The following is a 25,424-nucleotide window of genomic DNA, read 5'->3' on the forward strand; positions in this document are numbered from 1 at the left end:
TCTCACCAGGTTTACAGGAAGCATGAGTATCAGGAAGTAGAGAGTTTGGGAGATTTGTTGTGTCGCCAAATTTTGCTACAATAGTTGTTTAAAGTTTCAATAAGGACCGGATAAACACGGTGCCGTTCTGAGAAACGCAGGCGTAAAAGCGAGTGAAGGAACTCTAAGGTAGGACTAAGTTTACACTTAAAGCCGAAGCGCTTTACTGCATGGGATTAAAATCAGAAAACAAGCTGCTGTACGCTGCAATACCGGGAAACAAAAACAGAAAAGAGGATTTTTCTTGGTGTTTCAACGCTTTATTTTGTTATGAGCAGAGCGCTGAGATCAATATTGACATAAACGTAGAGTATAAAACCTAAACCGAAAGCACTGAGGCATGTAGTGCTGCTGTAGTACTGAACAGGCCTCTGCAGTAAGTCTTTAGGATATAATGCTTAAATGTCAAATGAACTGTCAGCTGTGTCACTTCCCAGTAGCTACAGTATTTTTAAGTTTACAAATGTTTAAGTTTGTGTTTTCTCTTATTAGCAATCAAATGTAAATACTTCAGAAAGCCTGAACTGAAAGTACAGGCCCCAAACAAGAAACTCAAAGCAGCAAAAGTGAATCCACATGTGATCATTAAAACCAAACTGAGTAGACGGCAATCTCCGGATAGGCTTATAGCACAATTATGTTTTTAAACTGAGCTGTAGACACCAGAAGCTTCTCAGTTTTTGGACCTATGGGCTGTGTGTATGTCTACATCATGGCTCCACATGGAAAAGAATCACCAGAAAAACCTAAAAATATGACAGAAATGTCACAAAGATGCAAAAGCTTACAGGAGGATCGGTCAACAACTACAAATCAGCGGTTGCAGCAGTAATCAGGACGTATAAAGCAAGCCACAATGATCGTCTTGTTAAAATGACACTAGAGACAGCGCACTACTTGCATAATATAACTCTGAAAAACAGACAGCGAAGTGCTTCAGATTTGGCTCAGCCACAGTTATCCATGGAAATCAGAGTCTGTGTGATGATCAGACACTGCAAAGGACGTAGCATAACTTCACCCTCTATGACAGGCGACTGTTGCTTCCTCTTTGGCACATTACTGCAAGATTAAACTTTGCAAAACAACATGAAGAGAAGCCTGATGAATTATTAAAGCTCAGATTTCTCACATGAGGTGCAACATGCTTGACATTTCCATGATTAGATGACCACAGTGAATGCATAGCCCTGACAATGAAGCACAGAGCTGGAAGGGTTGTGATCTAGGACTCCAAGAGCGCAGAATGTGTTGGGAGATGACATTTAAAGATGGCATCATGAATAATGGAAATACCAAAGTTCTGGTTTACGAGACAACACCCATCTCCAAGCACTTGGCAGAATATTCAACCTTCATAGCGATCCTGAACACGCTTCAGTAAATAAACAAGAATTTCTAAAGGAAAACAAAGTAGGAATGTTCTTACCTCTGTTGCCCACTAAATATAGCCAGTCTTTTTAAACAGGAGGCTACATAGAGTCTGTGATGTATATTTAGTCATTCTAATTATGATTGCTGGTGTAAAAATCAACATTAAGGCAATGTTTAAGCACAGTCGGTAATAAGTTTGGAGAGTTTTTAATGGAGAACTAAACGATAGACTCCGATAGATGCAGTCCTGACTGATGTTGATATTATAAATTCATCAGCTGATATAACAAGAATTTATATTTCTTTGTAAATGAACTTGAGAATACGCACAATGCCTGAATCCTTTTCAGCCTCATTGTTTCTATTCTTTACACCCATGTAAACCTTTCTGTTTGGTCTTATCAACAACTTTCAACACCAGTCTATCCCTTTCCCTATGTTTTGTCACCAGTAGGTCAAACATTACACTTCATACCTCTGACTAAAGACTGTTAGTCTAAGTGTTGTCTTCAGATTGATTGTTTTCTCCCACAGACAGTCCACAATCCAATGATTTTCAGTTTGTATGTATGTACAAAACAGACAAGAAGCTAATTATCAAATCTGAGGTTTTTGAAAAAAATTATTTGGCATATTTACATAAGAAATGTAAATGTAATAAAATCGTTACTTGATTATGGAAGGTATCTGTGAGTCATTTCTTTCCAGTTCACTAATCAATTAACTGAGTAGCTGGCTGAGCAGTAGACCTCAGATATTGGCTCTGATTCCCTCTAGAAAGCTCATTATTGCAGGACGTAGATGACTTTCCGCGTCTTTCCTACTGCACTGAACAGGTTATGGTTCATTTCAAGGCAACTTTTCCGTGAATTCTTGCATTAAAAATCGAAGATGATTTAGTTCAACACCTGATCAGATACACTTCATTATCGTTTTGTAGCGCCAGCCGCTAAAAATCTATATTTAAGGCATAACTTAGAGGGAATGTCATACAAAACAGTGGCATTTAAATTATCTAGGCTTTATTAGTAGTGGAGATTTTGTCTATGTGCCTTCTTTTGTGAAACATCTACACTTGCCATCCATGTTGTATGAGTAAGTAGATACTGAGATTTTCTGAATGTCGACAACCAACAAGGTGTTTTTTTCTGGTGTCATCGTTAAAGCAAGCTTTATATTTTTGCATTATAGTGGTCATGAATTTAAGTTTCTTCTTGTTTTTTGTACTGGCTGTAGGTGAGGAGGCCATGAAGCGAGTCCCCCTGCAGCAGCCTCAGAGCTGTGGGCCCTGGGAGCTGAAGGAGCGTCTCGGTACTGGAGGCTTCGGGAATGTCACGAGATGGCAAAACAAGGTACACACTGTTACATCTTCACTGTCCTTTTGGGGAAACTGTTGCTTGTGACTTTGATAGGATGTGATAGTAGACAGACTGACTGGAAATTGCTCTGAAAAGAGGATGTTTAAAGAACAGACCGTTGCACTGAACGTTTTCAGTACTTAAATGGAAGATAGCTAAAGTTGCATTACTGGCATTTCCTATCAGATAGTATCAACATCCGTGCAATTTACGTTTCAGAACAAAAATTAAACACTGTCGCAAACAGAACAACAGACAAACTTAAATATCAAAACAATCTTTCGTCATATAGATGAATATATTTTGTCCAATTAAAAATGAGTCCTGAAGCTTTAAAATTTATTAAGATTTTAACAAATCGAGATGCATAATAAATATTTAAGTTTTTTAAAATGTGAGTTCAGATAGCAAAACCTTAGGATGAGAATGGCCTGCACTTCTCTCTGAACCAACAGTTCCTGTCATGTAGGGGCATTCAGGGATGTAAAAACTATGATGTTGTCATGGAGGCAGTGAGGTAGCAATGGAGTGCAACTTAAGATCGTTTTTTAGCATCTATTTGCTTACATTTTTGCCAAACTTGCCCATTAAATGTACTGGAAATTGTCTGTTTTCTTCGCAATTTCAGTTTTACATTTACCACCAACGTATAGAAAATAATCCCTAGATTGCTCTGATACTAAAGAAACAGTACTGTTTTTCAGGAAGGTTCTGGATGTGTAAATATGCTCTTATTCATGATGAAGGAAGTAATGATATCCCAACAAAAGTGCAAGTCATGCTGTATTGTGTTCGTGGTTTCGGCTGAGTTGTGAGTTACTCAGAGAGGGAATTTTGGCTTCACAGCAAGCTGTTTAATTAAAACCATCTGGGTTTTCACCTGCACTCGTTTTGAGAGTATAATGACATCAGTGAAGGAAGTTGTTTTCTCTGTGCACTGAGCCCAGGAGAAATTGTGTCTATTGTAATGATTTCACTATAAGTCACAGGATGAAAGCAGCGTGGAGTTGCATCATTAGCAATAGGACACTGTGGGAATACGGACACGCCTGCTTAGTGGACCTTCCTCTTCCTCACTTTAAAACAGTGCTGCAATTGTATTACTCACACTGACTGTCAAGGCAAACTTAGATCTGGCACTGATCCAGGCCACATCACCATGTGATGTAATACTGTATGAAGGAGAATCAGAAACTGTAGTTAAACACCTGAGATTATGATCCTTTAGAAGTCTTTTCAGATGTTGTGTCAATATGGAATAGTTTGAAAGTTCAATGCTCTGGATCGCTGAACTTGAAGTAAACATGCAGCATCTGTCTTTGTGGGACCAGATGTCAACTGTTTTGCTGATTGAGGCCTGATTAAGATCTCTTATCACAGACTCAGTGTTGTAATTGCGACCAGTGTTGCATCTACTAAATACTGACTTGAAGGGGATGAATAGTTATGCAATTTACATTTTTGTTTATTTAAATAATTAAAATTACCTTGTTTTTGGTCTTTTTTTTAACTTATATTTACCACGATTCAGTGTTAAGAAGCAATAAAAAGGTAAAACTTCCAAGTGAAGTGAATACTTTCTATCTGCACTGTAGGTCACTCACGTCATTCAGTACTATAATATTTTGGCATATTTTATTCAAATATAGAAACAAACATAGCATTGTCATGCTTTTTAATTAACTGTTGTTTACAGTAATCAAGGAAACTGTGTTGTTTACTGGTGTAATCACAGTGCTGATTATCATTGACACTGAAAGCTGGACTGTAGGGAATGAAGGAAAATTACTTATTACTGTAGGTTCAGTGGCCACTGTGATGATTAAACTTCCTCTATAAGAAATTTCCTCTCTTCCTACATTACTGACAATACTGTCAGTTATTTTTAGGTCACTGACCACATTATGGGAAGCAGGAAGGGGCACCTTTTCCTTTTCCTTGATGAGAAACAGGTAGTGGCTATTGCTCATCATTTGTGGAAAAAGATGCCATCGTCCATGTACTGGTGCATGCACTGGTACCTGTGCCAGGGCTTATCATCCATTCCTGCTCTATTTATTGCCTGTTTATTATCCTGCAGAAATAGATACAAAACTCCTGAAAATAATATGAAATTCTTTAAACCACATTAGCCACGATTAAGAATACATTGATGAGCCACAACTTTAAAACGACCTGCCTAATATTGTGTATGTCCCCCTATTGCCACTAAAGTAGCTTTGATTAGTTGAGTCATAGATTCTGTAGACTTCTAAAGGTGTGCTATAGTACCAGGCACCAGTGGGTCCTCTAATCCTTGTAAGCTGTTAGATGGGGTCTCCATGGATCATCAAACTGTATTTTTTCCCCAGAATATCCGACAGGCGGTCATTGGATTTAGATCTGGGGAATTTGGAGGCCACGTCAGCACCTTAAAATGATCCCAAACAGTGTTTTCAGTGTGTCAGAGTGCAATAATCTGCTTAAAGAGGCCATTGATGTTAGGAAACAAGGATGCCATGAAGGGGTGCGTGTGTTTTGCAGCAGAGTTCAAGTTGGTGGTACATGTCAAAGTAGACGGGAGGAGTAAAGATTTCCCAGCAGAATATTATCCAGAGCATCACACTGCCTCTGCTGGCTTACCTTCTTCCCATAGTGCAGCTTGCTGCCATCTCTTCCTCAGGTTAACAAATGAACCCTGGCTGCCCATATTATGTAGAAGAAAACATGATTCAGCAAATCAGGTCAGGAGTTGTGATGTGCTCATTGTAGACAGGGCTCAGTAAATGGTAAATATTGGTGCTTTTCTACCCCAGTGGTACTCGCATATCTTTACAATGTGTTTGTCATCCACCCATTCACACGACAATTGCAACAGAGCTGCCGTGCAAGTTGCTTGCCTGCAATTGGGAGCAACTTTGGGTTCAGCATCTTGCCTAAGGACACTTCAACATGTAGAGGATTGAACTGCCAACCAGTCACCAGTATGGGCACTTCTAGTGATCTGCAGCTACACAGCCACATGTTGTAGTGAGCTGTGGGGTCCAGCTCCTTTCCATCACAGTCAGAATTGAAGTTTTCAGTAATTTTTGCTGCATTATCTCTTCTATGGGATTGTGCAAGCCTTTGCTTCCCACACACATCCATGAGAGTTGACTGCCTTTGACCCTGTTGCCATTTCGCTGGTTGACCACTTTTGGTAAAAGCTAACCACTGTACACTGCATCACCCTGCATGACCTGCTGTTTTGGAGATTCCTGACCCGGTCATTTAACATCACAAGTTGGCCTTCAGCTCCTTACGCTTGCAGATTTTTCCTGCTTTCAAAACATCAACTAAAAGAAGTGACTATTTATCTACTGCTGAATATGTCCCACCTGTCGACAGGCACACTAGTGATGAATTAATCAAAGCTTTTTTCTGGTCCTGTAAATGGTTATAATGCTGTGGCTAAAGCATCATTTAATAAGCTCTTCATATGTTTTGCATGCAGAAATCCTAATTTTGTAAAGCAACTAGTAAGTAAAGCAGTCATTGATAGAGTAGAAGTGAGCCAGTAAAGTGCAAATGGCTCAAAATTTTGCTTGCTTAGCACCAGTCTACCAGTTAAGTTAGGGTTGGAAATCTCCAGGGGATAAATATATGCCAATGTGTGTGTCTGTTTGTTTTCAGGACACTGATGAACAGATCGCTATAAAGCAGTGCCGCCAGGAGCTGAGCGAGAAGAACAAAGAGAGATGGTGTCTGGAGATCCAGATCATGAGGAGGTCAGCTTCACTTTCACCTGCATCGATCTGAGCAAACATTTAGTCCCTTTCTCTGTCACTTTCAATGCCTCTCCTGTACAGAACACAAAGCAGCACATGGCAGCTCGATTACATTTTTCCGAGACTGTTTAGTGTTTGCATCTTAACCACAGGGGGTCAGAGGAAACAGTAATGAAGCGCCACGATACTCATCATCCGGAAACTGTATGCGGGATTGTGTGTCAACATAAAACAAAGCTATAGTCCTGCCTGAAGGTCAGAGACATTAATTATGATATGTATCTTGGCAGAGGCTGTTGCATTCTTACAGATGATGACCGTATAGCCTGATTTCCTCACTTTTCTGTTTGTTTTTTTGACTGCTGCATGTTACTCAAGCCTCTCTCTCTGTTTACCAAAGATGCAGGAGTCTGTTTTTCCACTGTGATGCGTCTCAGCATGTGACACATGAGTTTCTTTTTAACTCGGCTGAAGAAATTGGTGATTTTCCCATTTTCTTTTTACCGAAAACTCCTTGATGCCTCGCCTTGAAGCTCTCTTTTGGCATGAGAGACAAGTTTTTGGTTTGACCTGTCGTGACTCAGCGGGACATTCCATGACAAGTGGGTGCTTATGAGTTCGACATTTGACTTTTATGTCCCCGTCTGCTTCATAAGTTTTCTCAAAATATAAAAACTAAATTTGTATCCTGAAATAGTAAAAATCACACATTAACTAATTAGAAAGGCATGGACGTTTGGGTTATTTCGGTGACTTTGGTTATTTCTGGCTGCGTCATGAACCGCCTCCTCATTTTGCTCTGCTTTAGTGGGCCTTTATTTTCCGCACACGCCCATTAATGACCCCAGTTTAGGTGTCAGGTCACTGGGGTTGTGTGCCAGCTTATGCAGTTTGGGATTTTTTTTTGTGAGATATGTGTGTATTTGTCGTCATTTGCTGGTGCAAACATGTGTATAAAACCATTTCGTTCCTTGTCCCACTTTAACAAGCGTGTTGTTTTCAGACAGACATGGTCACAACCGCAGCCCTCCGTGCACCCACGCTCAACTCGTGGAAAAACCACAGGGCAGGGGACACGGCAACCTACCATTATATTATTACTGCTACTTAACACAGATTTACGCATGCACACACACTGAAAAACACATTACTCTGTTTTTGAGTTATGATGTGTTTATGGAGCTTGTATTGCATTACTTTTTCACTCGCAAAACCAAAAGAAAACAATATATTTGTGGCACAATCTGATGCAGGTTTCGTCCCGCTTGTGCTTTCTGTGCCAAATGATCTCAGGGGGATCTGAAAAATATAAAAAAAAAACATTTATCTCATCAGAACATGTATGCAGTCATGTAGACGAGTTCTAGGAATCTTTTGGTTTGTTTGATTATTCAGTAATTTAACCAAACACTATAGCTCTGCAGGTAAAACATGACTAATAGTAACTTAACAACAGCTTATTATTCTAGTGATGACTATCGTGTGTCTCCTGCTTTTCTGTTACAACACTGATTACGTGTCGTGCAGTGTTATGGTTACAGGTTGAAGCGTTTTCCTGCTCGATCTGGTATCAGTTTGAGTTTGTTGTCGTTATGTCTCCTTTATTATTAAGACCTGAACCCCGTAGCAATCAGAAACACATTGTTTCAGCCCGAGTTATGAAACGGCGGAGAAAGAAAAGAAAAAACAGAGGAGGAGAAAGTTAAACAACAGTTCAAAAGTTGGACTCTGCAGGGTGTAGAGAGTCGATTATCTAATTGGCTTTGAAGATTTTTGCACACAATTGTGAAAGAATGCGAGTTTTAGATGTATTTGTTGGACAGTGTGGAGGAAGAAATGCAAGATTAAAGTGAAAATACTAGTTCAGATCAGCGACTGGGGCCCCAACAAGAGGTAGAAACGGAAAAAAGACTCAAAAAATGTGTTTTTAATCCATAGAATTTAGTTATTCCTGTATTGATAAGTCAGACTTTATTGATCCTTCACTTGGGATGTAGATGTTATAGAATTTAGAATTAGGCTGAAAATAAAGTTATGATGAAGATTATACACACCTTGTACATGTATAGGTGCATTTGCATTTTTCTCTAATCTTTGTTCTTTTTCTTGTCATTGACTTGCTTCTATCATCACACTTGTAAAACATAATCTGCTAAGACAAAGAAAAATCACATATAAGGTAAACTTTCTACAACTTATTGGCATTTTCACCCAGGGTAGCAAGCAGACATTTTTTTTATTTAAGTCAAATGTATTGGTAGCCAGGTGTCTACATCTGATACAAAGAAGGAACTATCCATGACCGATGTCTGTCTGTCTTTTGCTTGCTCAGGTTGGATCACATTAACGTGATCTCAGCCCGAGAAGTTCCTGAAGGAATGCAGAAACTGGTGGCCACCAATGACATGCCGCTGCTGGCCTTGGAGTTCTGTCAGGGCGGAGATCTGAGAAAGGTAAAAAGTCTGGTGTGTTGGCGAGTGTGTATGCCAATATGTGGTTTGTGTCACCGGATTTTAGCCCAATGAAATTTGGGTCACAGAGTTGAATCACAATGAATCAGCAAGGAGTGGGAATCGTGCGTTGGCATATTCTGTTGAACCGCTTTTCTCTCAGCGAAAGGGCTGAATATGTTTTGTCTGTGTAAACCTCTGCTTCCGTTTATGTGTGTATGTCAGAAATTGCATGACATTGTGCATAGAAGCTGGAACCACAAATGTGACTTTTCCATGCATGCTTTTATGTTTCTCAGGTCTTGTTTGCTGTTGATTTTGGGACATAAATGTGGTGCAGTTTTTTTTTTTTTTTAAATTTAAAACCGTGTGAGCCGGCAGGAGAGGAAAATGCCAGCCATCACAAACCGCAGTGTCATAAAAATTTCAAAGCATCCCAGATGGTCAAAAACTAAGCGGCCGAGTTGGGGGCAGATGAAGCGGTTTGTGGGCAGAAAGAAAAAGAAAAAACACCACCATCCTCCTTTGTCCAGCCTGCCGCAAGTTTCCAGGACTTTAATGATTTTGTTTAAAATAAAACCGATCAAAGTCTTTACACATTAAGTGCTGATTTGTCAATTTCCAAGACGTGGTTATAGAAATGCTCCTTGAAATTGAATCAAGTGTGAGAAAAGTTTGGTTCTTGAATCTGGGCCTCCTTCGCAATAACAATACACTTAATGAACGGAAGGTTTTCTAGTTAGAAAAAAAAGAGCAGAAAAGTGTAAAACATTAATAAAAAAAGACAGATTAATGAGTTCTTTCCTCTGTTTGCCAACTATCACAAACTGATTCCCTTGAATCTGGGCCTCCTTTGTAATAACAATACACTTAACCGATGAAAGGTTTCCCAGAACAAAAGAGCAGAAAAGTGTAAAACATTAATAAAAAAAGACAGATTTATGAGTTCTTTCCTCTACTTGCTCGTATTTTTTTCCTCCCATGGTTCATGTTATTCAGGTCTCGAGTGTCTGTGTTTGTTCTCTCTACAGTATCTGAACCTGCTGGAGCACTGCTGTGGACTGAGGGAAGGCTCCATTCTGATTCTCTTACGTGATATTTGTGAGTATTTCGTGCGATCTGCACCTTCAACACTACTCTTTCTAAGTTGTGTTAGTGTGTTTGAGGTGGTGATGGATTAACGGGGTGATGGAGTGAGCTGGCAGCGTGATTTGTTCCCTGCAGCATGGAGGAAATGGATCTGATGAACAGTATCATGATGTCATCAGCGACCCTAAACCACCAACCTCTTAGTCACCATGGCGACAGCTCACACTCGTACATGTGCTTACGTCAACAATCGGACTCTTGCTCTCTGTATTTCAAACATTAGATAGTAACGCTAACATCAACTCGCGCTCTATGTCTGTTGCCATCTAAACGGGTCCATATGGTGTGGATCACATTTATCTAGACGAGGACACACACACACACACGCGCGCACATTCTTACAAACACACACACTCACGCACAGTGAACCTCCTTTTTCCTGTTACTCGCTGGTGGACATTTCCTGATAATGACTGATCCCCTTTATACGGCTTCATGAGTGAAGGGAACAACATTGGCATGTACATCCACACCCACCAACCTACACACACACTCAAACAGTATCAGGTACCTAAAGGTTACGAGTTCCGCTTCGCAGAACCCTCTTTGCCAGCACACACACTAGTCACACTTTGACGCATAAGTAAAGTGACATTAGAGTTTCAGTCATGAATCCAAACAAAACCTATTAACTTACCTCCAGTTGCAACAGAGTACATGTAAATGTGGCTCTTACGGGTCTAAACATCAGCCAAAAGTCCTGTTCTCGCTTACTGCTGGTGGTTTAATTTCTCACATTGTTGCAGTGAAGTGTGGTTCAGGGTCCCACATTTCCTGCCATGTTTATCAATGATTCTGGGTATGATCAGAAGGGAAACCATTCATCCATTATCTGTACCGGGCATTGCTCTATCCTGTAGAGTAAAGATAAACAGTGATCATGATTTTGGCTTCTCAGAATTAAATGAACACGATTGGCTACTGGATTCGACATTTAAAATGAGCTCCGCTTGTAGAAAGCTCAGTACATAGGAAAAGATCATTCTCAAGCCATGGAGTTAAACTTTCTTACTGCTGGTCTTCATTAAGCTTAGATCATTAAAATGTATGAATGATTCTGGATATTGATTCAAAGTCCTGTTCTTGCTGACCTCTGGTGGTTTAATTTGTCACATTGGTGCAGTGAAGTGTTTATTATGTACCATGTTTATCAGTGATGCTGGGTATAATCAGAAGTGAAGCTAAGCTGCTACTAACAGCGATCATGATTTTGGTTTTCTACAACATAAACATGATTGACTACAAGATGTGACACTTTATATGGGCTCTGCTTGTAAAAACGTCAACACATACAAAACATTACGTGTCGGTAACATCACTCAGTGTCAACTTGGGTAAACTTTGGACTGAATCATTTCTTGGTGAAACCAATCAAAAAAAGTTGGCAGCACCACTTCTACCAGTAGAAAAGATCGTCTCAAGCCCTAATATAACCCACTGAAACTCTTCTTTTCCTCTTGGTCTTTATTAAAAATATTACTGATATCACCTGAAAGTCAACATTTTATTAAAATACATTTTGCAGCTGTGTGGTCCAGCCTTATTAAAAGCCTTCTATGGCTCTAAAGTGAGTTTCAAAGTTTGATAAAACTGAAGTCCAAGTTTTTAAAGAGACAAATCAGATGATGTGATGTAATAAGAAAAAGATGAGCAGATCTGACCTCTTTAGCCCGCTCCTTATTTCTGTCAGCTAAAGGCTACATTTGCTGCTACCAATGCAATACAATGCTGTTGCCAGTCAAGTTGCATTGTGGGTAATGCTGGTGAAAGGTTGTGAAAAGGAAGAAGAATGACAACATCTCTTTTTCCTGCATTTAGTTATGTATTTGCTTAGTTATTGTTGCATCAGTTGAATAAAGTTCCATAGAACGGCCTATAGTATTAGAACGATGTGATTGCAAGCTTCTCTGTATTTTCACTGAGTTACTTTTAATCTGAAAGGATAATCTTGTCTTGAAAATGACATAAATGAAAGAAGTACAATATGTACATCAGAGTGTGGCTAATATTGAATTTTTGAGACTAAAACCAACATTGGTTTTTCATTTGTTTTCATAAGAATCCCCAAAATCTGCTGAGAAAACTAACTTATAGTTCATCTCTGGAAGGCAAATGAATTTTTTATGCTGCAATCTGTTGTTATTGTAAATCTCCATTTGCACACCAGCATCAATATATGCATTAATCTAATACAAGCCTCTTGTTTACGTACAACAATAATCGATTTGTCAGGAGACTGAGCCATGAGTCTGTCAGGTTTAGAAAGGCAAATTTTTCTGACAAATATTCCATAATATATTCATGTACTGTACTTAAAAGAAACCTTTGAAATGCATAGGACTCTAATATTGTGGTCTTTTGTTCTTCTCTCGTCTCTCAGCGTCCGCTCTAATGTACCTCCATAATAGGAGGATCATCCACAGAGATCTGAAACCAGAGAACATTGTGCTGCAGCAGGGAGAGAAGCGAGTGAGTTAACGACCCTGTGAGCTTTATTGTTATGACAAATACACCCAAACCACAACAAAGAGACTTTTTGCCTCCATGCGGGTTATGTGGAATAAGCAGAAGACACTCGTCTCTCTCTCATGTCCACATGTCTACCCTCGCACTGAGTTCTTAATGTGGAAAACTCAATATTTTAAACTTGTACTTGCAGTTACAAGGAACTTTTGGGATCATCTTGCTCTTACCTTCCTCTGCGGGTCCCTTTATTTTGTCCATTATGTAACAGATCATAGCATGTGATCCTCAGGCCTGCAGAAGGATGCAGCAGAGTGAAGAACATTATATAACCGAGCGCAGACTTATTAAAGAGGTTATATATTCATGTTTATGTGCACGCTGCAGTCTTTATAGAAACGAAGCCAAACAAACTTTATCTGTGCTGCGTTTATAGTTTTTTTATGAACTTTTGTTTTTGTCTTGCGTCCAAGAGAAACAATAAATCCAACATACAGACTTACGTTCTGGTGTGGGAGGTTATTAAGGCAGAAGATGTTATAATTAAATGAACTGGGAAAAAAAGGTGAAAAGTGAATTTTCACTCATGGAGTTTCCCAGGATTTAAAGGAATAATTTGGTACCATGCTCATATCTGCGTATTGGATTAAAGGATACAGCATCCAGTTGACCGAGCTTATGAAAGGATGTAAACAAAAGAAAGAAACAGATAGCAAGACTAATAAAATCTATTTACCAGCACCTCTGCAGCTCACTGATTTACATGTTATGTTTCTGTGTTATTATGTCTTTTTTCCCCAACAAAAAACAATCTATTAAAAGTCTTCAAATGTGAATTTTCCACTTTATGGAGGTTATGTAATACACTTTTTGACTCAAGCACATACAAAAGTGGCATTGATCCACCAGACAGTGAATATGCTTTCCAAGAATATCCTGAAATGTCAAAATAGAGCTTTAATTTTTCTGTGAAATTTAAAGGTATGTTTTAATTTAAACCTGCATCCAATTAAGTTTACCAAGGAATGTAAACAAAAGAAAAAAATCAGATGGCCAAGCAAAAAAAAAAAAACACCCTGCTTTCCAGCACCTCTGTAGCTCACTAATTTACACGTTACATATTTTTGTTTAATCCCAACAAAAACCAGTGTATTATAAGATGATTTTTCTGCTTTATGGGGGTTATTTGGTGGGCTTTTTTTTTTTGTTTCAAACAGTTACAAATGTGGTATTGATCTGCCAGAAAGTGAATATGCTTTGCAATTATTTCTCAAAATGTACCTTTAGTTGGTCCATTTATGAGTTCTTGACCTTACTATGCTATACTATAAAGTGCCCTGAGTTGACTTATGTTGTATGAATTGACACTAAATAAATAAAATCAAATGGAATTGTAATTATAGGATGATATTTTGCAACCTAGTAAGACGTTTTTCTTTGCTCAGTTGATCCACAAGATTATAGATCTCGGCTATGCTAAAGAGTTGGACCAGAGCAGCCTTTGCACATCGTTTGTTGGAACGCTTCAGTACTTGGTAAGTAATTACAGTTGACACATTTACACTCAACCTCCTCACCACATTCTGCATCATAAAACCTGAACCTGTGTGTTTTCCTTTCACTGTGTTCAGGCTCCAGAGCTCCTTGAGAGGAAGAGGTACACGGTCACTGTGGACTACTGGAGCTTTGGCACTTTGGTGTTTGAGTGTATCACCGGATTCCGGCCTTTTTTACCAACCTGGCAACCTGTTCCCTGGTAACTGACAAAAATACTGTTATCAGAAATGTGCAAATGAGTTAAAATTCTATCGGGACTAGTTTAAATCATATTTTCAGCTTTTTAAATCTTACTTTTTGAACGTCTGATACTAAAGTCTGGCTTGATAAACTGAACAATGATGTTATTTAGTGTTCAACAATGATAAGTTTCATAGCAGGTAAATGTTTTTGTTACGTGACTGGATTTTAATGCTCAGTGAATATAGAAATAAATATAGGCTTTCAGAGAATTGCAGGATATGTGGTTTTGTGCCAACGTCAATGTCCCTTGTTCCTCACTATGAAACTAAAGGGGCGTCTGCTTTGCACAGAGCAACAACACTTTCCCATAATTGCTGAAACACTGTCTCTGTGTATCAGGTCAGACTTCACCACAATCAAATTGAGGATAAAATGGAAAACAAATAGCCCACTCATAAAGACGATATTTAGCCCAAAACCAAATTGTTTTCTCTTACATAATCCATCTGTATGCTTTGTAGGCACAATAAACTCAACCAGAAGCAGGACGATGACATTGTTGTCTACGAGGATCTATCTGGGGAAATCCGCTACTCCAAGCATATACCACAACCCAACAGCCTCAACAGGTGATTTTACGTGTGACGCAAACACGCATGAAAATGATCATTTAAGACTCTTATTATCTCAGTCTGATGCGGTTTTGTTGGCAGTCTGTTATTAGAGAAGCTGGAGAGTTGGCTGCAGCTGATGCTGAACTGGTGTCCTCAGAAAAGAGGCAAAGTCAGCAGTGATACATCCAGCAACTGCTTCTCCCAGCTGGAGCTCATACTGCAACTCAAGGTTAGCTGAGAACCTTGTTCATTTATTCTCTCACTTTGTCTCATTTCCCCATGTGGGCACACTGTGAGGAGACAAAACAAGTCTTTGAATTTGTGTTTCTCATGGTGAAGCTGTAATTAAACACAACTTTTCTAACTTTTAAGTGTTTTCTGCCTTGTTAATGCGTCTTTGGAAGCAAGAAGACATAAAATGAGTGAAATAAGCAGTCAGCACCATGGCTGAGCATTTCCACTTTTGATTATCTCAGAAGTGCCTATTCAGATTTCGTGGAATTCATGCATAACAGACAACAGAAACTAATCCTGTCAGCTAGTGAGAATATTTCTGTATCAGTTTTCTTATTCAGAATCAGTCTCTGGTTCAGTCACGTATGGCTGAATTACTGGATTTTAAGTTGCCATTTTTTAGTAAAGAGAAGTTTTACAGTGTTTGAGATGAGTCATAGGTGAGGTGGTGTTTTTGAGCTGCAGCGAGCAGCGGAGGGATTGATGAAAAGAGAATCAAGAATAGATATTCATAATATATGGATTTGCATATAAAGATGTTTGGAATGGTAGAAACAATATTTTAAAAGCTTCATAGTTTTCATAGATCTGCTTTGTACTTCATGGATTTGTATACTAGAGGAAGTAACAGCAGTTACACCTAAATCGTTTTAGGGCACAAAGGCTCTGTTTTCATTTTAAAAAACAGCAACTTCTATATATGTATGTTTGATGCACAAAGATGAGTTTTTAGAGGTTAAATCAATAACCACAGGGTGACTTTCAAGTTTGATGGAGTCTGAGGTTTTTTTTTCTACTGCTTAACTCAGTACATTTCCTTGTTCTATGTTCCTGATCTCGGTGCGTCTCTGTTCCTTCAGCTGGTTCACGTCCTGAACATGATGTCCGCTAAGATCCTGACATACTCGGTCTCAGATGATGAGACTGTGGCCAACCTGCAGCTGAGGATAGAAAAAGACACCAACATCCCAGCAGCCAATCAGGAGCTGCTGCTGGAGGCGGGGATCGCCTTGGAGCCTACTGGGCTGGTCACGCAGTGCGCCATAGATTACACAGTAATGTCTGACATGAACACTGCACCCGCCTTGGCAGAATGCTCAGCAGCTGAATGTGGCGATGTATTGATTCAGATTAATGTTATCATCTGTAGGAGGTGGATGGACGACGGACAGACTTGCCTCTGGTCTTCCTGTTTGATCGCTCGTCTTGCAATTATGAACCCCAGTTTGCTCCTCGAACACTTCCTGAAAATGTCCGCTTCGTCCGTGAGTATGAAACTTATTTTTCTCTCAACTGAGGATATTAGAAAGTATCTTGTCTTGTGATGTACATATTTTTAAGCCCTCGTCTGTTAGTTAAGTTGACTTCAGTGGTGCAAGTTCACGAATATGTGAATACGTAATTATTAATTTTTGTCGACCAGGTGAGATGTGTGTTCTGTTGGGATTCCTGTAATAGTATTACATTCGATTCTTGCTACATAAAGATTATGAACAAATATTGGAAGAATCTGTGCAATATCAGTGTTTTGATGTTTTTTTTTTTAACATATAGTATAACTCTGGGCAATATTGGTATTTTTCACGTTCAGAGAAATTCTTGCAATGTCTTCAATTTCTACATATAGAATAATCTGTACAATATCAACAGGATGTATGTATATTTTGTGTTAATTCCTGTTCTTCTACTGATGTACCTTTATTTTTACACTATTATCTTTACTACTGAACGACTGCAGATTTCCCTGCTGTGGGATTAGTAAAGCATTATCTTAATCTTATTTTAACAAAAAATGTTTTTTTGATATTTTGCTCAACATGGTCGTATCCTATACATATAATGTTATATCATAGACAAACAAACAATATAGGCCTTAAAAATGTAAGTTTACCTTTAGGAAGTCAATTTTAATAATAATATAATAGTAATAACAATAACTTTATTTATAAAGCACTTTTTTAAAAAAGAAAAGAGTTTACAAAGTGCATAGAGCAAGAAAGAAAAGAAGGAAAGTCAGAAAAAGCATTGAACAACAGAAAGCTGGTCAGCTCAAACATGGTAAAAGATTTCAAAATAAATTAATACAACAACACCAGATAGAATCATAAAGTTCCATAATCAAGTAAGGGGAAAAAAAACAGGTGGGATAAAAGAAAAATAAAGAGTATAACCATAAACGCAAGGCTGAAAATGTTGATCATAACATTAGTAATAGTAAATAAGTTAAAAAATACAAAAGTAAGTAATTAAAGGGTAAAACAGATTAAAATGAACACTTAAATAAATGAAGTTTAAAAAACAATCAAATGATAAAAATAATACTAGAAAAAATAGAAATGACAAAAAATAGAAATAATGTGTATTATTATACTAATAATGTGTATTTCCGTAATATAGACATTATCATAAATAATAATAATAAAAATGGGATAAGAATAGCAATAGATGATACAGAATAGAACTTTAAGCTTATATGAGCCAAAGATCTTATTCTGAACAGCAGACCCTGTAGAAGAAAAGGTAGTTTATGACTAGCTGTTCGTCTTTGTTGATTGCATCCTTTCCTCATATCTGTGTTACTATTTCAATCTCTTTTATTTCTCATAGAAACCGACCCAACGAAGCTCCTGGCCTACAGTGCTCTGAGGAGGACTTGTGGCCAGGCGTGGCACACCATCCGCTCTCTGAAGGAAGACTGGCAAAGACTGCAGCAGGGCCAGAAAGCCGCCATGTAGGACACATACTAATGCACGTTAAAACCTCCCACCTGCACATACATTTGCTTGATACGGCAAATAAATATCTTTTCCGCTTTCTTTCAGCATGAGCCTGCTGAGACACAACTCCTCGCTGTCCAAACAGAAGAACGAGATGGTGTCCATGCACCAGAGACTCACGGCCAAACTGGACTTCTTCACCACCAGCCTTCACATTGACATGGACAAGTACCAGGAGCAGACAGCCACCGGGATCGGTACAACGTTTTGTTTGTAGACAGCAGGAGATTTGCACTAAAGCTACATTTGGAAATCAGAAGTTGCACATCTAAAGCTTTTAGATCCAGCTTAAGCTATTTATCCAGACTTGACTGTCTAGAAAAAGGCAATCTGACTCATGATTAATGTCTTTCAGCGTCAGAGAAACTGGTGACTGTGTGGAGGGAGATGGAACAAACTGCTATCAGCTGTGGTCAGGTAGGCTTGAGTGTGTTTTTGTGTAAGCAAAGAATATTCCCATGTGCTTTAAAAAAAAAAGACTAAAATGCACGTTTTGGTGTCCAGGCCAAGGTGGCTGAACTGGAGGAGGAGATGATGCAGCTGCAGCCAGACATAGTGGATGTGCAAAGGCAGCCGTGGAGGAGTGGAGAGGCCTTGGACACACTGTAAGTCTGAACCAAACTTTACCGTAAAAATAACAGAAAGAGCTGCTCTGTGATGTCCGACTCTGCTCTGTTCCCCTCTTTGATCCGCAGTGAAGGAAAAGCCATGGATCTGTTCCGCAAACTCAGAGAGAAACCCAGAGGTTTGGATTTTTCACGCTTCAGCTCGCTTCTTATTTAACACTCGTCACGGTGCCTGCGAGTGAAAATAAACTTCATTTCGCATTCTCCTGGTTTCCCTTCCTTTTTCCTTCCCTCTGCTCAGACCAGCGGTGCCCAGGAGACAGTCAGGAAGTGGTTCGTCTGGTGCTTCAGGCTGTGCAGTTCTACGAGAGGAAGCTCCGAGATTTCTACACACACCTCAGGTACTCAAACAAAACACCACATGTTTGTGTTAAGCTCTGACAGTAATTCAAACTGCTCAACTTCCATTTGGGACTTTGATTAGGTGCGAGTTTACAGGCACTTACTGCAACACAATGACTTTATTAAAGGTCAAGACATGATTTATTGTTTTTTTTATGCAGATAAAGAGTCAGAAAATACAATGCACAATGAACAACTTTGTCAGAAGTGTCCCTATATTTAAGTCAAACATGCCTCTGTGTCAAAATATTAGTTGTATAGTTTCAATTAATCTTGAAACTGACATCCAACTCTGAAGTTGTTGCCAAACTGGGGCAAAGACCGTTAATTAAAAGCGCTGCACACTGACACTAGTGCTTTGTGTTTGTGGCCTGGTAAACCTTTTCATGGTAGCAGGAAAGACAAAGGGGAACTTTTTTTAGGCTTTGAATCAGGCATCCCTATATGCCAAGACAGTGAACATAAAAGCACCAGCAGGAGACTGGACCTAACTTCTGTGTTTTCTGGAACAGGACAACATAGTTTCTATTCTCTGAACTGCAATAAGTGAAGTGACAGTGTGGGTCTTTGAATACCTAAATTAAACACCTCATGTGCTGAATAAAGAGCTGGATTGGACGTGGGATTTCATTGCTTGTCCTTTTGGAGGGTCAGATTTGTTTCCGTATCATTTGATCACCATTTGTTTCTGCAGTGTGTGGGACAAATACAGAGACTGATGAGTGAGTAGTGTAACTATCTACCAAGATACCAGGCATGATGTTTGAAAGTATACAGTATGTAAAATGGTTTTCAGCATATTTTGAACTTCCAGTACCCACACTACCATGCTGTATAGTGCCAGCATAAATGTCCCAATACGTTGTTTGTCAAATGCAGTTTCCCAGAAATACAGGAAGCCCTACGACGTACAGTTGCATTTTTCAGAATGCATACCAACATGCTTTTTTGGCCATTTTGACTCACAATCCTCTGTGTCTCATACATCAGCGTCTCAGATGAGTAAAATAAAGATTGAACCACCAAGATGGTCAAACGCTTTAAGCTCAAAAACATGATAAAGTGTGTTCCAATTGTGTGCACACTGCATGCAACAGTGTGTACTTTGTAGTGAAGCTGCAGGACGTACAGAAACAAAAAGACAATGTTTGTCATTGAGAAAGCAGGGATTGTTCCTGTTTAGCTCGTGTTGAAAGCAAGAACTGGAATGTTGGGCCTTGCTGTTTGAATAAAGAGAAAATTTATGAAAGGGGCAAGTCAGCATGTGGTTCTCCTCTTTCAAGCAGTGAAGCAGCATGTACAGCACCAGCAACCTGGAAGTAGTGTGTCTGAGTTTGAATTTAGCTGTTTTCAAAGACAGGAATTGTGCATTTTCCTACCAAAATGTCTAAGTGTAATTTTGTTCAGAAACACTTCAGGTCAGAAAAAAGGGCATTTTTGCAGCACAAATGTTGACAAGCACAAATAATAGCTTCACTAGTATTTCTATTTAAGGCTCACTTATTGTGCATGTGTGTGTTGAGTTAAGTTGAACTCTCAGATGTAATGAGACGATCCATTATTGTTATTAATCACATATTTGCTTTTCCTGCTTTGACAAGTAAAGTATTTTGCTTGAAAAATGTCTGCTGAAACAAACAGAACTGTCTGATATGTGCACACCAACTCAGCCCTAAGAGGAGCTCTGATGAGGCAGAATAAGTGAAAACACTCACACTGGTGGCTTATTACCATTTAACTGTAATGTAATGGCTAGGCGTTAGTGACACGTATTTATAACAGCGTGAAAAGTCACAACCTTTTATTAATTAAGGATCTCTTTTTAAAAATATGTCATCCAGTCTGTGGTTACTGTTTGTTTCCTGTTTCATTAATACATGATTGTGGATTGTGCTCAAATAATTCCTGTTGCAGCTTGTTAACTTTAAAAATGTTCTTTTTGGGTGTGTTACTGCAGTAAGACAGCTGTGTGCCGCCAGCGTGTGATGGAGCTGCTGCCGAAGGTGGAGGGCGTGGTGCAGAAGATGGCAGAGAGCGAACAGGTCCTGATGAGTCTGCAGGAGAAGCGTCAGAGGGAGCTGTGGTTCCTGCTCAAAGTGGCCTGTGTGAGGATGCACAAACTGTTCACAGACACACTCAAAAGTTGCAATCAAATAGTCCAAAGAAATTACATCCTCATAGAAAATGGCAACCAGAGAGCTAAGGAAATGCCACTTACCATGAGACTATGTATTCATGTGATACTGGATGTTGTTTGTGAGGGTCTGACATGGAAGATTGCATTGCTTTTAATGCTGTTGTGACAATGAATTGTGGGACAGCATTATCTCCTTTTATTTTAAAAGGATGGATCAATGCTGAAGGAGATAAGAGAACAATCACTGAAGTGCATTTTTAGTAACGTTTAACCAGCTCTCACAATGATAAGCATAAGACTATTAGACCGCAACCGAAGTTGGTCCCAGTTAAGCTCCCCTTTAGGGATGACTGATTTTAAGGGTTTATCATGTTTTCACCATTCAGTTGGAATACCAGTTCCAACATGCAATTGTTAAAAAAACAACAACACACACACACCGCAAAAACTCAGAATCTTACCAAGTCTATTTGTCTTATTTTCAGTCAAAACGTCTCATCCCACTTCATTTAAGACAAACTCACTCGACAAGTGACATTTCAGCAAGATGGAGGGACTTGTTTTATGGCAATGCATCTTAAATATCTTGTTCAGTCAAACAATCTTGAAATGATCTTGTTTTGAGTTGTAGTTTACAAGAAAACTCAAAATAAGTTTAATACATCTCAAATTAGGAGGTTACATGAAAGCAAAAATCCATTTTTGAGTGAAAAACTGCTATTTTTTTAAAGCATATCTGGCTTATTTTAAGACACCTAAGCTTGACAATCCTGGTAAAATGTAGCTTAAAATAAGTTTTCCCAGCTATTTTATGAACTCAATATTCTAAATATTATATCTTATTTCAAGAAATCTTACCAAGCCATTTTTCACTTCTTCTATTGGCATTTTTTTTCACTTATTTCAAGGTAAAAGTTCCTTGAAATAAGTTTTTTTTTCTTGTTTTGAGAGGAGCATTTTTCCCAGTGCAGTCAGTCGTACAACTGTGATATTTGTTTTGTAATATCTTCCATAATAAGAAGGTGCAGTAGATTGTATGAACTTATACAGACTAAAATGCCTCGTCTTTTTTTGTGCAGAGTAAAGTTCGCAGCCCGGTGAGTGACAGTCCTGATGGATTACGAACACCTTCGTCAGTGCCGCCGCTGCTGACGCCCAGACAGAGCTTACCACAGCTGTGAGTGCACTTTTAAACACACACACATACCACACATTGGGGTTTGATGAAGGTGTTACCACACATACACAGGTGTTTTTATAATGCAGCTTTTTTTGGGCGACCCAAGTGGCTTCAAATCCATTTTGATTCCCAGCCAGCCCAGGTCACTGAAAACAGCATTTAGAAAACTCCTTCCACATTAAGGATATTCAGTAACTGTGTTTGCAGTGTTTACATGTAGACAGAAAAAAAAATGAATTTTGACAGTGTGTGCTTATTTCTCATTTGTTTGCATGAGGTGTTACTCTGTAAATTATTGTAGAATAGCAGCATCAGAGTCCGTCTGCAGTCTACACAAGATTTCCCCTTTTCTTCAACGCACCATTGTTCATAGCTTTTTTCCAGGTGTCTGATTGGCCGAAAGACTTTACGGTTGTATCATGGAGTGATGGTTTGGCATATTCTTGTCAGTGACACAATCATGTTGTTGTGTTTTCATGTGGACAGGATGTTATAGAGAGGAGAAGGAAAAACTGTTTTAATTGATGTGTGGACGAGGGCTGATGCTACTCTTGTGTTAAACCTCTGAACCCCAAATACTTTCTGGGGCTTCCGTTTTTTCCATCACATTTTTAATAACATATTTCAGTGCAATCTAACATCCAGGCACAGCCTTAGCTAGAAGCAGAAAGAACTCAAAATATGTTCTGTGTAATATTAAAAAATGTCAGTATCTCATAAAAAAGTCTAATTTCTTTATTCATTTTACAAAAACTGAAACAAGACATACAACAAATGCTCACAGCTATTATCAATATTAGAAAAAAGAGGTGGCTCTAGATACTTTTGATGTTTTACTACTTTGCTATATTTTCAATTTGTTTCCATACTCATCTCCCCTCTGCTCTATGTAAAATTCTATGACTTGTCAATTGAAAGTCATAGAATTTTTGTCGCATAACCGTTGGTTGCAGCTGAGACTAATGGCTTCAGTATGAATATGTCACATTTAAATTTATTTATTTAATTGTTTTTGCAAAATCTGTTCCGACAAAATAATTTATTTTTTTACAAACAAAAACAGATGTATAGAATAAAAGGATTTTGATGAAATTCTACAGTCCGAAGGTTAGATTTGGTTTTCCAATTAGTTCAAACAGTGTTGGAAATTTGAAAATCAAACAATTCTTTATGTTTCTGGCTCTGAGAAATGGTATTATGTTGTTTCTTTTTCTTTTCTTTTCCACCATCCTTTGATTAGTGGGGCTTGCGGGGTTAACATAAGTGATGGATGAAAATTAACTTGATCTGACATTTCTTAACATATCTGCCGACCATTTAAGTCTCCATTTCACTCCAACACTGTCCAGTTTTCTTTAAAGACAGAATCACAGATTCTTTCAGAAGGCACAGACATGTGTTCTGATGAACTTATCAAAGCCACGAGTAACATCTGCATGAATCACTGGGTGTGTCTGCAGCGATGAGTCTCTTGTGGAGGAAAGCCGGACGTTTGAGAGCCGCCTTCAGAGTTTGCTGCAAGATACCATCCAGGAATCAGAGAGCAGCATGGAGGTACGTACACACTCACAGCCGTCTCATTTTGATGCCAACCAGCTGTGTGTTTATGACTGTTTTTTATGGTTTTTCTCTGAACAATGTGTGAAGTAATTAAAAACCAGAACGTTTTGTTTTTGTCCAAGATGCTGAGGGAGTGGACGTGGCTGAACGACTCCCAGAGCTTCTCCAGCGACCTCTCCTAAACTGGGTTTCCATCTTACCTTACATGTGATACTCTGCTGCCTCCATGTGGATGGGATGTGGAAATGCATGAGGATGTACTACCAGCTGCTTAGTGTGACTATGTGAATGGTAGTAGCTGTTGGCACATATTTACTTAATGAGATTACAGACTCTTGTCTGACTTTGTAGGGATAAAGAGGATAAATACTTCCAACCTGTAGTGCACTGAAGCAAACTGTGTCGCTCATTAGGATTAATTTCAGACAGATTCCTTAGCATGTAATCTTATTATTTACTGTTTTGTAGCTTTAATAGAGCATTTTGGGGAATATTGCACTTCATTATACACATATCAACAGTTTCACAGGTGGTGTTGTATCAGATGATCTTAAACTAACTACAGGTTTATAAGGCAAACATACATGCCAAGGGTGCTTTTCATTACAATACCTTGTGATTCATCACGTCCTTTTTCCTCCTGTGACTCAGAATCTGTTCCCTCTCTGCCATCATGGAGGTTCTTCCTGTATGTTAAATGTACCTCAAGGAGACCTGATGCTTCTGGAGGAGCTTAGAGCGAGGAAACAATTGTATAATTGTATCTTACTTACCAGAGAGACGCAGGTACAGAAGAAACGGACATGTTAGCATCAGGTAAAGCAGCCCGACAGAATCACAGTTCATGGAGAGGATTAGACAGCCGTATCCCACTTTAAAGCATAAAACAGGTGACATGTTTTATTTAAATTTATATTGAATTTGGTGAATGTAAATATGTAAAAATGTTTTACTGAGATTTTAAGAAGAAATACTTCCGTCTTTGGTCTGGAACTATTTTTTGTTGAACTTCAGAAACCGCAGATTATATTTTAGAACTTGTGTACATTAATCTTAAGCACAAAATTGTATTTTAGTCATATTCTAGAATTGTCCTGACCCTGAACTGGGTCTCTGGGTCAGATTTTATTGTAGTAAGACAATCATTTCACTTGGCTAACATTTGTAACTGTAAAATGTTGTTGCTGAGTGACTGCATGATAATTCAACTGTTGATGAACTGTAGGTTGGGCATAATAACAGAAACACCTGTAACACATGGTTACATTACAGGTGTCGGAAAACATATGATGTAACATTTTTGTTCAGAGGTTGGGTATTTGGTAGGATGAGGAGAAAACGTGATTTACGGTCTCAACTGTAACTGATGCAAAAATAGTCACATTTATAAATTGTAGAAACTGTGAAAACAGCTACAAAACTGACTTGATTAGTATTTATTGGTAGTAATTCATTGATATTGAATTTTTATTCTTACATCAATTCAATATGGAGCGGCTTTGTCTTGGTTATTTTCACATATCGCCTCAATACTGCACCTCCTGTGATTTCCTAATCCCAACAGCTGGAAACAGACTGTACAGAGATCCTACAATGTTACACCATGTTAAGTGTCTGTTGTGTATATGTACAGAC

The 25,424-nt window shown here is 38.7% G+C and overlaps 1 protein-coding gene across 1 annotated transcript; it reads left to right on the forward strand.

Annotated features, from left to right (window-relative positions):
- Positions 1 to 25,146, forward strand: ikbkb (inhibitor of nuclear factor kappa B kinase subunit beta). The gene is made up of 22 exons (XM_022207805.2): positions 1 to 168; positions 2,650 to 2,765; positions 6,423 to 6,517; positions 8,850 to 8,970; positions 9,999 to 10,068; positions 12,497 to 12,585; positions 14,025 to 14,114; positions 14,211 to 14,335; positions 14,841 to 14,948; positions 15,033 to 15,162; positions 16,028 to 16,222; positions 16,318 to 16,432; positions 17,775 to 17,898; positions 17,990 to 18,141; positions 18,300 to 18,361; positions 18,449 to 18,549; positions 18,640 to 18,689; positions 18,812 to 18,911; positions 20,870 to 21,017; positions 22,129 to 22,226; positions 23,690 to 23,783; positions 23,912 to 25,146. The coding sequence occupies exons 2-22, from the start codon at positions 2,661 to 2,663 to the stop codon at positions 23,969 to 23,971; spliced, it is 2,232 nt and encodes a 743-aa protein (XP_022063497.1). The 5' UTR covers positions 1 to 168; positions 2,650 to 2,660; the 3' UTR covers positions 23,972 to 25,146.
- Positions 25,147 to 25,424: the final 278 nt, after the last annotated feature.

Source organism: Acanthochromis polyacanthus, chromosome 7 (assembly GCF_021347895.1).
Source record: "Acanthochromis polyacanthus isolate Apoly-LR-REF ecotype Palm Island chromosome 7, KAUST_Apoly_ChrSc, whole genome shotgun sequence".
Lineage (NCBI taxonomy): Eukaryota > Metazoa > Chordata > Actinopteri > Pomacentridae > Acanthochromis > Acanthochromis polyacanthus.

Bases quoted from the DNA above. Each gene is read 5' to 3' on its own strand.
- ikbkb (XM_022207805.2), top strand. From the start codon at position 2,661: ATGAAGCGAGTCCCCCTGCAGCAGCCTCAGAGCTGTGGGCCCTGGGAG. The intron at 6,518-8,849 runs GTCAGCTTCACT...TTGCTTGCTCAG, and splicing joins GAGATCCAGATCATGAGGAG to GTTGGATCACATTAACGTGA. The intron at 10,069-12,496 runs GTGAGTATTTCG...CTCGTCTCTCAG, and splicing joins GATTCTCTTACGTGATATTT to CGTCCGCTCTAATGTACCTC.